Source organism: Talpa europaea (assembly GCF_964194135.1).
Source record: "Talpa europaea genome assembly, chromosome: 2".
NCBI lineage: Eukaryota > Metazoa > Chordata > Mammalia > Eulipotyphla > Talpidae > Talpa > Talpa europaea.
In genome coordinates this window covers 17,683,336-17,696,468 of record NC_140068.1, presented here as the reverse complement: position 1 = coordinate 17,696,468, position 13,133 = coordinate 17,683,336, and the positions used below count along the sequence as shown (strand labels likewise).

The 13,133-nt window shown below is 36.5% G+C and overlaps 1 protein-coding gene across 1 annotated transcript in view; it reads left to right on the top strand.

The window, feature by feature from the left end:
• The window catches only part of ADGRG6 (adhesion G protein-coupled receptor G6), a gene marked incomplete at both ends in the record, with an annotated part of 129,578 nt that overhangs the window by 62,262 nt on the left and 54,183 nt on the right, over positions 1-13,133 (top strand). The window contains 2 exons of the mRNA XM_084257908.1: positions 1,407-1,748; positions 3,936-4,559. Coding sequence (XP_084114034.1) covers positions 1,407-1,748; positions 3,936-4,559 — 966 coding nt within the window. The remainder of the gene's footprint in view (positions 1-1,406; positions 1,749-3,935; positions 4,560-13,133) is intronic.

The following is a 13,133-nucleotide window of genomic DNA, read 5'->3' as shown; positions in this document are numbered from 1 at the left end:
GATAAGAGGAGGCTTTGGTGGACACTTGATGGTGTTTTGTTTTCCCCTGCGTGTCTTCAACCTGGTATAAGATGTTGGAGACTTTGGGAGGAAGAATAGAGGGCAGACAAATTAGACAACATGGATGGGAAGCAGAGTTGACGAGGCAGAACTGTGCTCAAGATGAGGTGGCCACTGGGAAGAGAAAAAGGAAAAACCTCACTGGGGTAGAATGACATATCTGTTGCATCTGTGACTGCCTCATAGAAGAATAAGTGGTATTTGCAATAACTGTCATTCTCAAGAAAAGTCATTTTGTATTCATTCTACTTAACTCAGTAAAAGAGGAGGGCCACAATAAATTGAAAGTAATTTCCACTAGTGGGGTTAAAGGATTTTATTGTTTGAAAGTATATATGTCCTTTCTATGGCAGTGTTTTTAATTGTAATTGAGAAAATTAGCTGAATGAGATTGCTGTTTTCATTTACACAAATATTAAAGAATAACATGAATAGTAAGTGTAAAAGCATCGCTAAATAAGAAAATAGTTGATTTTGGTTTCTGGTTCCAGTTGTTGGACAGGCCCTATGTAAGTGATAATTGAGATATAATTGATCATGTTCCCCGTCTTCCTACCTCTTATTAACTCCTGTCTTTAGTATTTGTTTCACTTTGGGTCTAAAACTGAAGTGTAAGAAGCATTTGAAGACATTGCCCTTCCTGCTTATGGGTATATATCATTTAGACTAGTGCCTGACATATCAGACACACGCAAGTACTTCTGAATGCATGCGTAAGTGAGATAAACAAACAGGTGTGTAATTACCACTATGAAGAATTGGATAATGAAAGTACTTTCAGAACTATGAATATTCCACACACATTAGGTGATGCTTTTTATTTGAATTTTAGAAAAAGTACAATCCACCACAAGACCACTCTAAAAAATTTTGTATTGGTAGCTTTCAATGTAAACATTTCCTAAGAGTTTCTTTCTTTGTATCCATAGTTTTTAACACTGAGTTCTACCTTCATATTTTTGTGACCCCTTCACCCCAGTTACTCTTAACTTTGTGAAATCCATCATGACATTCAGGGCCTCTGGTTCTCCCTAAAACAGAATGTCAAGTTGGATGACTCTTGCTTCTTACTGGAGAGGACCCCTAACTTTCATCAGATTCCCACAATAGATGACCCCCTCCCCCTACCCAGTTTAAGAGTCATTGCTTTAAAAGTGTGTATTTTCTTTAACGTTTTTGTTGAGCTATTGTTTTTCTTTGAACTGGTTTCACTTGCCTTTACTTTTCATGGTTATATTTGGTTTTGTAAAATGTTTACTGTTTGTCCCCAGTATGTGGTATTCGTGGTTTATTATACTAATCTGATCTCAGCCCTTCTCTCTGTCTCTCTTGTGTCTGGCCAACAGCGTGGGGATGTGCCAACTGCAGACTTGTCCTCTCCAGCCCTTCTGGGACCTTCACTTCTCCATGCTACCCTAATGACTACCCTAACTCCCAGGCCTGCGGGTGGACGCTGCGAGCCCCCACCGGCTATATCATCCAGATAACATTTAATGACTTCGACATTGAAGAAGCTCCCAATTGCATCTATGACTCATTATCCCTTGATAATGGAGAGAGCCAGACTAAATTTTGTGGCGCAACCGCCAAAGGCCTATCGTTTAACTCAAGTGCGAATGAGATGCATGTGTCCTTTTCAAGTGATTTTAGCATCCAGAAGAAAGGTTTCAATGCCAGCTACATCAGAGGTATGTAAACCAAAGGCAGTGCCAACCTTCTGCTTTCACTTAACATGTTCTACAATAAACACAAAGACCAGAAGACAGAGTTATGCTCTTTTATGTGAATGTGAGTGATTAGGATTAGAATTAAAGAGCAAGAATCTGTTAATATTCTCTGAGTAGTCTCATTAGTGGCATATAGTTACCAGATCCAAAATCTGGTTACAGTAGAGCTGAATTCTTTTATATTGTTTATAAGTAGAACATTAAAAGGCCGTTTGGAAGACACTGCAGATATTCCACAGCTAATAATTAAAATCTGTAATTCTATCATCTCTTCACTGAACATTTAAAACATTCCTATTTTGAAATAATTTTATTTTAGGTTTTGAAAACGTTGCCCTTTTAAGGACCTCTGCTGGGGTACAAATAGAGGAAATTAGCTTATAAATTAAAATAAAAAGAGCTATTTATAACTTAAGCTAATAAACAAAATAGCCTGAAAAAGTCCCTTGAAAATGGCCAATTGAAGGAAATAAAATATGCATTTATCAAATATATTTCCCAGACTATGGCATATCATAATTTAAATAAGCTCATTGCTAAAACTTGTTTCAGCATAAAGAAAACTCAAGATGATGAGAAATAGTCATACCCATTTTTTCCTCTTGAGTTCCTTAAATAGATATTGTGTATAAAACCAAGAAACAGAAAAGGAAGGTATAGCTGTGAAAATGATTGACCTGAGTTATTATAAATTGTGTTTTGGCATCAGTTATTTACTGTTTGTGGTTGACATTCAGTGTATATGTGGGTGATTTAAGCACGCATGCTTTAATTTTTGAAATATAATGTTTTAAGAATTATTAAAATATTCTATGCAATTTGAAAATAAAAATAGCTAGCTAGAATTACCTGTATAACCATACTTAATCATAACCAATAATAAAATGTTAATTTTATATGTACATATATATATCTTTCTAACCTTTTAATTTTAGAAATGCATATAGACCACTTGTTTCATATTATACAAGTATCCCTTTGGGCAAATTAATCTAAACTGCTTTATATTAAAAAGTAGACTAAAATTCATGATTCTATTAAATTCTGTCATGAATTCTTAGCTAGCATATTTATATTGAAATGATGTTTTTACCATAGACCTATCTTGGTGTATATTAATATACATTCAAATTAGCATTCATGTGAAACCAGTATTAAACTATTTTTGAAGAGAGCTATTTCTCCCAAATCAGATCATAATGTTTCACAGTGTCTATTATATTAGCATAGGGCTAAAACCATTATATTACTCAATAATTTCACATATGTCACGAAAGGAGCAGGCTGATTATGTTAATGATTTGAATTTGTTATGTATATAATACTAGTGATCTATATTAATAATCAATAGTAGCTATATGTTGACTGTAGCAAAGTATTGCATTATTGCTTTGCATGTTTTAACTAATTTAATTATTACTGAACACCTATGCAGTAAATGCTACTGTCCTTTATTTTACAAAGAGCTAAGACAGAGCAGGGTGAATATCAAGCCCAAGGTCATAGCTCTTTGTGGAAGAGCTAGGATCCTCTGCCCTTTTAACTCTTTACTAGTTCGAAAATCTAGTTCAGATGCCCAGATGTAAAGAAAATATAGTTTAAAATTCCATTTCTTTTATGGACTCCCTCTCACCCATGAAATAATTTTGCTTTGTTCCTAAGATAGACTGGCAATTGGATAAAGCAGTAGGATATGGTGTGCCTGAAGGGGATTTGGTTTGGGAAGAACAAAAGACAATTATTAAGGAAAAACAGAACTTTTAGCTATTATGTTTAGAAATTACTTGAAAAATACTAGTTCTGAAAATCAGAATGTATAACCAGAACTTGAAAGTGATGGTTTGTGTGTGTGTGTGTGTGTGTGTTTCAGTTCAGGGATTTAAAAAAAAAACACCAAACTCATTATCAACTTGACTGTCTATATAATTGAAATGTGAGGTCCAGCCATGGGTAGAGTCCAGACGGGTGGGTTTACTATAAAGCTGGTCATAGAGGGTGAATGGGCAGAGAAAGGGAGAGATGGGGAATGGGTGGGTGAAAGTAATAAGTAGAGATTGGTGGAAGGTTGTGTATATTAGACATTTTTGCATCCTGTTGCCCATATCTGTAAAGTTAATGTTGTTTATCTGTTATTTTGTTTTGTCCTAGTTGCTGTGTCTTTAAGGAATCAAAAGGTCATTTTACCGCAGACTCTAGATGCTTACCAGGTATCTGTTGCAAAAAGTGTCTCTATTCCAGAACTCAGCGCTTTCACAATTTGCTTTGAAGCCACCAAAGTTGGCAAGGAAGACAATGACTGGACAGCTTTCTCCTATTCAGATGCATCCTTAACACAATTACTCAGTTTTGGAAAGAACAAGAGTGGTTACTTTTTATCTATTTCTGGCTCAAAATGCTTACTAAACAGTGTGCTACCTGTAAAGGATAAAGAAGACATTTTCACTGACAGCTTTGAACAGCTTTGCATCGTTTGGAATAATTCTCTGGGTTCTATTGGTATCAGTTTCAAAAGAAACTATGAAACCGTCCCATGTGACTCTACCATTAATAAAGTTGTCCCTCGGAGTGGGAAGCTGTCCTTGGGCTCTGATCAAAATGAAGTCGCCTCTCTCAAAGGGGACATATACAACTTCCGACTGTGGAATTTTACTATGAATTCCCAAATTCTCTCCAACCTCAGCTGCAGTGCGAAGGGGAATGTGGTTGACTGGCAAAATGATTTTTGGAATATCCCAATCCTAGCTCTGAAAGCTGAAAGCAACCTTAGTTGTGGTGAGTCTGTGACATCTTCACTTTTTTTGTATTGCTCTATGAATATGTTCGACAAACAAGAAATCATACCCACACATATTTGTACATACACATTATACATAAGTATCTGCTTACAAGCCATGCTCATTCAATGAAATCTTTTGGTCCTACCATTTTAAAGGTGTTCCTGTGTCATAAAATATCAGCTTATCACTTATCTAATAGCAGTTATAATTATTTATAGTATATCAAAAGAAATGTTAACCCCAGAACTGAGATAAGAGAAATTTATGTTATTATTTTTAATTACAAAGATGTTGCAGTAAAAACTAATCTTTATTATTTTAGGATGAAATTTCTGTTATATTACTTAAAAAAATCATCCAAAAGAATGATATTTATTCAGCAGTATTAAATATCAGATGTATCCATTTTATGGATACATTCAAACTTTTTTTGTTTGAAAATTTGAGGATTTGTGTTTTGTTTCAAATAATCTCCCTAAGAATCTTTAAATGTGATAATATTGAAAGCAGCTAAATGCAAAATATCTAGGGAATAATTCTATGTAATAAAAATTTATATTAAAATAGATCTATCCTTCTGGAATTCCTTATTTTACTTGGATTTTTTCAAACACAAAGTAGACATTTCATTATCAATTTTGAATGTCATATGACTAAATTAAAGGTGTTGATAACATAATTTTCAACCACTGAGATAGGTCTTAATATATGAGAGAAGAAGGGGCCTGATATTCACAAGTCATACACTTTGGAGAATATTCTACCAGAAATTCATTTCCAATACTTAGAACACGGTGGGACCCATTGTGGAGTCCTGGAACCACCTGTTTAGTTTCCCTGGCCTGTGTTTTTTTATTTCTGATCTGAGGAGCTCTCATACCTTCCCCTCTGTGTGGGTCCCACACCTCTCCACATGGTCTGTGGCACCCTGCAGATGGTAAGAACCTATGAAGTGATGTCATTTGAGAGGTATTTCTTCTGGGTTGTTGGAATGAGGGTAAACGGTGGCTCTGTTCCAGCAGGAGACTGCAGACCTGGCAAGAGGTAATGGTGTTTCCCGGCACTCTCTCAGTCTGAGAGTAGCTGCAGACAACCCTCGGGAACTCCCGAGGCCTTTCCCACAGCAGCAAGGAAATTGAGATCAAGTTGGCTGGTGTCTGGTGTGGGGTGGTAAACAGCAAGGAGAGAGGGCCGCGGTGCACATGCTATATTCTGGATGATTATTTTTACTCTAGGGGCTTGTTTTCTCCATATCCATGGCCATTATGAAAATGTCAAAATATAGACCATTTAATATTTGCCTTTCTGTGGGGCAGTATTTGAGGTCATGACAAACTAAGGTAATAAAACACAGTTGGCTAAGCATATTCATAATTTCAAATATTTAAACCTACTTAAACTGAAGACATTGTTATACTGGACACTGTTTTAAGCACTTTACACATATTGCCTTATTTCCTACAGCATAGATCTTATGATGTGAGTTTTGTTATTAATGCCATTTTGCAGACAAGAAATCTGAGGCACGAAGATGTTAAGTAATTTATCCAGTGTCACCCAAACCAGAAATTGAACCCTGAAAGTTTGACTTTAGAGCTGTGCTCTCTTAACTAGTATAGATTAGACTTTTTTTTTTTTTTTTTTTTTTTTTTGGAATAGACAGGACTAGAAGAAGATGAGTAGTACTGAAATAGGAAAGCAAATTTTTGCCTAGATGAGAAATACAAAGGCCTAGGAGCTGTTTCTTCTTCTGGCCAGTGTGCATTCTGGGGGGAAATACTTGCTTTCCTGGAAGTTAACATGCTTGTTTCCCCCTCATTTTTATTAAATTTACTTATTTATTCGCTTATATACTTAGTTTTTGGACAATATTTGATTTCTCCCCTCAGGTGTAGACTTTGTATTTCTCCCACCACCAAAGCACTCGTGATCCATCATCACAGTCCCTTGTGTTCTTCCCACCCCTGTTTTGACCCTTGTCCTTCCCTTTTCTTTGCTGGATGCCTCAGATCTATGGTCAGCTTGCAAGTTTGTCTTTTTCCTGACCCTTTGTTTGGTTTCTCTATAGTCTACATATAAATCAAATGACCCAATATTTATATTTTTCCTTCTGATTTATTTTGCTTAACATGCTTTTTGTTTTCAACAAAATTAATAAATTTCCTCCTTATAATAATCTAATACGCTCTGAGGAATATAGTATAGAAAAGTTCCTTAACATCTCTAAGACATCTTCTAGACCTCTGGCAGGCCACCTAGTTTTGTAAATAAAATTTTATTGAAACACAGTTCGGCCCATGAGTTTTGTATTGTTTGGGGCTGCTTCTATGCTTTTATAGCAGACTGTGAGAAACGTTCTGAAATATTTCCCATCTGGCCCTTTAAGAAAAAATATGCTGAGGCCTAAAATCAGTCTGATGAATCAAAAGGGTCCAATTTTCTGAAGCTCATACTTTGGACAACACTGGAAAAAGACATGCAAACTGTCCTGGGTCGGAGGTAACAGACAACCACTCACGGCTAATCTGTATTCCTTTGACATGTGTGGTGATGGCAACATCTATCTGTTTTCATGTATTAGCATTTTTCCCACACAGCGTTTAAATGACTTATTTCCAGCATTAAAAATTTGGATTTCACTTAAAAATAAAATTTGAGATTGTCTGGTTATTTCCACTGGCCAAAACAGCTGAGAGATGCCAGCTCCCTCAGAAGACTTTCCAGTTTTCTAGCCCTTGTACTCTTCAGATTCTGCCCATTCCAGCCCCTTTTCTGATGGCCTCTGACCCAGTCAGGCATTTACATTGATTAGGGAACCCCAATTCAGGCCCCTCCTTTCACATTAAACAGGAAATTGAAGATTAGGAAAAATTAGCAGCCAAGGCTAAGAAATGGCTAAGATGTGCTTGTTCTTTTGCTGGGCTTAAACTGTGTTTAAGACTTTTCCCCAAGCCTTGTGACTGCCGGAGTGCATCAAATACATGCCGGGGGAGTTTAATCATTTTCAAAATGATTTTAGTCATTTTCAGAAATCTTTTCCAAAATGATTTCAATCAGAGGAGTCCAGAGTTAGTGCGTTTGAATTCCTTTAGCTTTTATAGTGGTCTTCTGGACATTCCACAGCTACATTAAAAAGCCCCATCTGGTCCACACAGATATCCTGGCCTGTGCTTCTGGAGTAATAACGGGAGAGGGAGTTTCCTGCTGCTTAATCATCAGCTCTGGGAGTTGAAGAAGCTGGTCACTTATTAACTGACAGGAAATACCTGTAACAGAGATTATATCTAAGCTTGTTAGCTAAGCAAAACTTCAATAAATGAAGAAAAGTATGCTCTATTAACATTTTAACCTTTCCTTTTTTTCCGGAACATTGTGACTTACTGTTTATGGTAATCATAATTTCCAAAATATAGTGATCAGTACAGTAACCAATGGGAAAAACGGGTTTTCATGCCTAACATTCCACTGGCTGACAATGCCTACTGAATCTGAGCTGTTATTTTGCAATCAGCTTATGGTAGACAGTAAATAGAATTTCCAAAGGCCTCTTGCTAAATAAATTTTAATGATAAAAGATAGAACAAAACTGATTACATTTAACATTAAATCAGTATGTCATATTTTTCAAATATTAACTATCCTAGCCTCCCCAAATCAATACATTGTTAATATTTCCATAATGTCAGAGTTGGACCTTTTTGTTTTCTTATACGATTCTAGATGTAGTTGGGGAATATACCTAAATAAAGACATTTTCAGGAGGCTTTTTAAAGACATTGTTAACCTTTTCAGGAAGGAATGTTTTATTTAGCAACATTTTTTTTTTTTAATTTCATAGCATTTTTTTCTTTTCTTTTTTTTTTTTTAAAGATTTATTTTATTTATTTATACAAGCACTGGGTACAGTCAGAAGCACGGGAGGGTGAGAGAATTCACCAGAGCCAGAGCGGGGAGCAGAGCAGGCAGAAAGACCGAAGTACACTGCTGAGGGGAGCAGCAGGCGGCAGGAGAGGTCTGCGCGCCATGTGGGACCCTCCTCCAGTGGCCGGGGCGCAGCTGGGGATCGAACCGGCGCTGCAGAGGCTGCGGGCAGCTTCACAACCCAGCGCTCAACTGCTGCGCCACCAGGGAGGCCCCCCTTTTTTTTTCTTAAACAATTTTATTAAACAGGGCCTCCCTGGTGGCACAGGCAGTTGAATGCTGCACTGTGAAGACTGTCCGCAGCCTCTGCAGCGCCAGTGTGATCCCAGCCAGCCGGCGAGATACCCACATGACACAGCAGACCTCTCCTGTCTTGCCTGCTGCTCCCGTCAGCAGTGTATTTCTGTCAATGTGCCTATTTTGTTACTTGCTCTGTCTCTGGTGAATCCTCTCATCCTCCTGCACATCTGGCCTGTACCCCAGTTCTTGTATGCATGAATAAATTTAAAAAAATCTTTAAAAAAATTTTATTAAACATACTCAGACCTGTGACCTCCATGGATAGACAGTTTCCCTAGTGTGGCCTTCAATTGTAAGTGCAAGCATTTGCCTGTGCTGTGATTCAAGTTTAGATATTGGCTAATGTCCATCACTTTTCACAAAGAACAGACAGTGCCTTCTATACCAGTTTATTTATTTTACTGATGACTGCTCTTTCCGGAGGAGGGGTGCAGTGTAACTCAATGAATAGTCTAAGTTCAAACAAATTGCATTTATTTAACAAGCATTTATCAAGCACTTTCACTTAGCAGCTACTGTGAATATAGAGATAAGATGCATTTCATAAGTACCTAACTTTGCTGTTATTCTTTTCTAGAAATTTTGGGATTTTTACTGACTTTTGTTTTCAGCTCCAGAATTTTTCACTTAATTGCTAAATCTTGGATTCCTTTCATTTTTCAGTTACATTTCTGTCCTTCACAGCCATAAAACTCTGATTCATTTTTGGTGCCTTCCTTTTATTCCTAACAGATTACTGAGTGTAGCATTCTTAGATTATTGAATTACTTTTAAATCAATAAAAATAAAAATATTTTATTTTTACAAAATAGTTTATCTGAAGATGTCCATGTTCTTTCTGAGTATTAATGGTTTCTAGAAACCATTTTATTCTACATATACTTATTTATGAAAACTCTAAAATTCAATTTAGTACAATTATAGAAAAAGGAATTGAAATGAATTATTATTTTCCCTATTACTGCAACTCACTGTACTGGTTTAATGCTGTGTTATTTAGATGATCATTAAGTAGGGTGTGAGGTGAGTTGTTGGCTACACATTAATCTTTTTTACCACAACTTGTATAAATAAGCAGTGGCTCAGTAACAAGATTTTGGAAGAACAACAGGTAGAAAAGAAAGATTAATAGCTTTATAAGCTTTCATCAACTGCCCATTTTCAGTGATTACATTTTTAAAGGAAATTTGGCTCAAACCTTTGCAGTTAATGCTAAGTAAATAATCTTTAAACACCTTTGTGGTATCCACAAAAATTAGTGAACACACACTCTGAAAATGATTCCTTATTTTTACTATCCTAGTATTAGGATACTAGGATACTCCTGATACATTATTATTCAGGAGAGAAGATTGTCTTTTCTTCCTTCACAATCTCCTGGTTTGGAAATCTTTCTACCTATGAAAATTGATGGGCTGTGTGACATTTTTCTGCAAATGCTGAAAATAGAACTAGGTAGAAACAAAAAGTTTATGTACAATTTTTATGATTTATGTATCTGTTAATGTAATTTGGTATATTTGTAAAGTAAGGTTTCCTTTATTAATATAGTCTCCTAATTAAATTTATTACTTTCATATTTACCATTTTCACTGAAATAGTCTTCAAATTTAATTTATTATAAATATTATAAAGTAAATATTTATTGAGTATTTATAAAGCAGTGTCAATTTGCCAAACTAAAAATGCTCACAAAGGAACAACTGATAATTTAAATGTCAAGAGGTAAATGTTAGTTTCCCATGAAAAGGGTGTTACCTCTTGAAATTTGTAATTGTTACCCTGCAGTGAAACTGATGAAATTTTAAAGGATTTCTTAAATATCTTATCTAAATCATAACTTCTATTTTCTTATCTCTACTTCTAAGCTCTGTAATATAGTGCAGTGGAAATGTAGTTAACCTAAAAGCTCCTTTCCCACAATACTGCCCCCTTATCTCCGTTTGTCTTCTAGAGATACTGTATCAGTGCCAGAAGTGCCCTAAGTAGCCTTTAACTGTCAACACTGTATGCAACGTAAGAAGCACAGGATCTGTGTCCCAGGGTCCCCCTCTTGCATGTCACAGTGGCTGAAATGCTGTCAGTCATTTTGAATTTTTAAGGCTTTTTAGTTTTCACAAATCTCTTACTAAAACAGAAATAACTAGAGGAAAGGTAAGGGACGTCCTACAAGAGGGGAACATAGTTAAGTGTGTTAGGGAAGACTAATGAGCAGAAAACATGCAAGATGATTTCTACATTAGTTTGTCTGAGTCTGGTTTCAACTTCTACCTCCTCAAATGTGTTTTGCCTTGGTGTACTTGTTTAAGTTTTCAACCTTCAGAACTCCCCCTCCCTAGCTCTACTTCTTTCTTAGCCATGTTTCCTCTTTCTGCATTCACTCTTCAATCAAATGTTGGCATTCTGGAGTCCATCATTTCCACGATACTGAAAAAAAATTCTGTAGATCAATTACCAAAATTTGGATGCATAGGGAAAGATCTTTTCAGTCTTTATCATTCTGAATCTTTCTAGTACACTTACAAGGGTCACTTCCATAAACATTTCTTCACTTGAATTCTGCAAGACCATTTCTATAAGAACTATTCTTACCCCCCAAATCTGGAGATTTTTTTAAAAATATGAATCTTAAATATAGGAATATCTATAATTCCATCAAATTTTCTTTCTAGCTTGAGTGATCCCAGACACATCTACTGTGGAGTATTTCCTGGCTAGACCTTTTACAAGAACTCATACACCTGTGCATGTATCCAGAAAGTCGCACAGGAACCTGAGTTCCTATTACTGGATTTTCTGTTTTCCCCTCTCACTTAAGTTTGCTCTGCTTCCAGTATTTCATATCTCCTTTACTGATATCATTATGTGCCAGTTTCTTAAGTTGGAAACCAGAAAAGCATTCTATTATTCCCTTTCTTTCCCTGGTCTCCCATTCTCTAATTCTATATATTCTATTTTTAAATGCATGATATCTTTTTAATATCTTTCTGTCCATCTTGATTGTACTCATATCAAGTCTGAATCTTTGGCATTATTTATGTTTCTCTTTTTAACATTTTATTATATATATATATTACACTGCTCTTCCTTTTTGTACAATGCATGCTTTCTCTTTTTAAGTATAGTCCCCACAAAATTCCCACCACCAATTTGCCTGTGCACCATCACCATAGTCCCTTGTGTAAGAACACATTCCCTCCTCTGTTTTGAACTCTCTCTCTTCCCCTCCCCTGCAGAGTGTCTCTGATTAATAGTTGCCTGTTAATTTTGTTTTTTGATTTATTATAATTACTTTTTTCCTGATCCCTTATTTGGTTTCTCCACATTCCTCCTGTGAGTGAAACCATCCGATATTTTTATGTTCAGTGAAATAAGCCAGAAAGAAAAAGAAAAATATGTATGTTTCTTGTATCTCCTTTTTTTAAAAAATTTTTTAAATTTATTTATACAAGAACCAGGGTACAGACCAGATGTGCGGGAAGGTGAGAGGATTCACCAGAGACAGAGTGGGGAACAGAACTGTCAGAATGACTGAAATACACTGCAGAGGGGAGCAGCGGGTGAGACAGGAGAGGTCTGCCTCACGATGTGGGCTGCTCTGGGGCTGAAGGGAATCGAACCGGCACTGCAGAGGCTGCAGACAGCTTCCCAGTGCTGCGTTCAGTTGCCTATGCCAACAGGGAGGTCCTGTATCTCCTTTCTTTTACTTGGTTAGGGAGCCTCAAACATGTTTTCAAATTACATATAATTTTCTCACCTAAATTCCTTTAATTTTATTTTAGAATTTTCTTTAAGAGTTCAAAATGTTCGCAGTTATTCATAATGCATTCAGTAATTTATTCAGTAAAATCTGACCCACCTGCAGAGTGTGTGTGATACACCAGTGGAAGTAAGGCACCGAGTCCCAGCACTCACACTGCCTACGTTTTACAGGGCCTTCCACAGCCTACCCAGGACTTATATCTGATATAGCTGATCATTCCTATCAATTTTCGATGAATACCCTGTTCCCATAATGCCATGTCAGCTGGTTTCCCAGCCCTTCTCTTTGCCTTCTTGGTGTCTGTTTCTGTAATTCTGTCTCTTAGCAATACCTGTCCCTAGTCTCTTACCCCCTGATCAATATAATGACCCCCATATTCCTCACAGCTCTTCTTCCTTGTAGTACATTTCCTGTCCCCCCTTCTCATCAGCCACTGATCACCTTCTCTTTGGAGATGATTTCTGGATACATGCACAGGTGTATATGTTTTTGTAAAAGGCCTAGCCAGGAAATACTCCACAGGATCTATAGATGTGTCTGGGATCACTCAAGCTAGAAAGAAAATTTGGTGGAATGATAGCCATG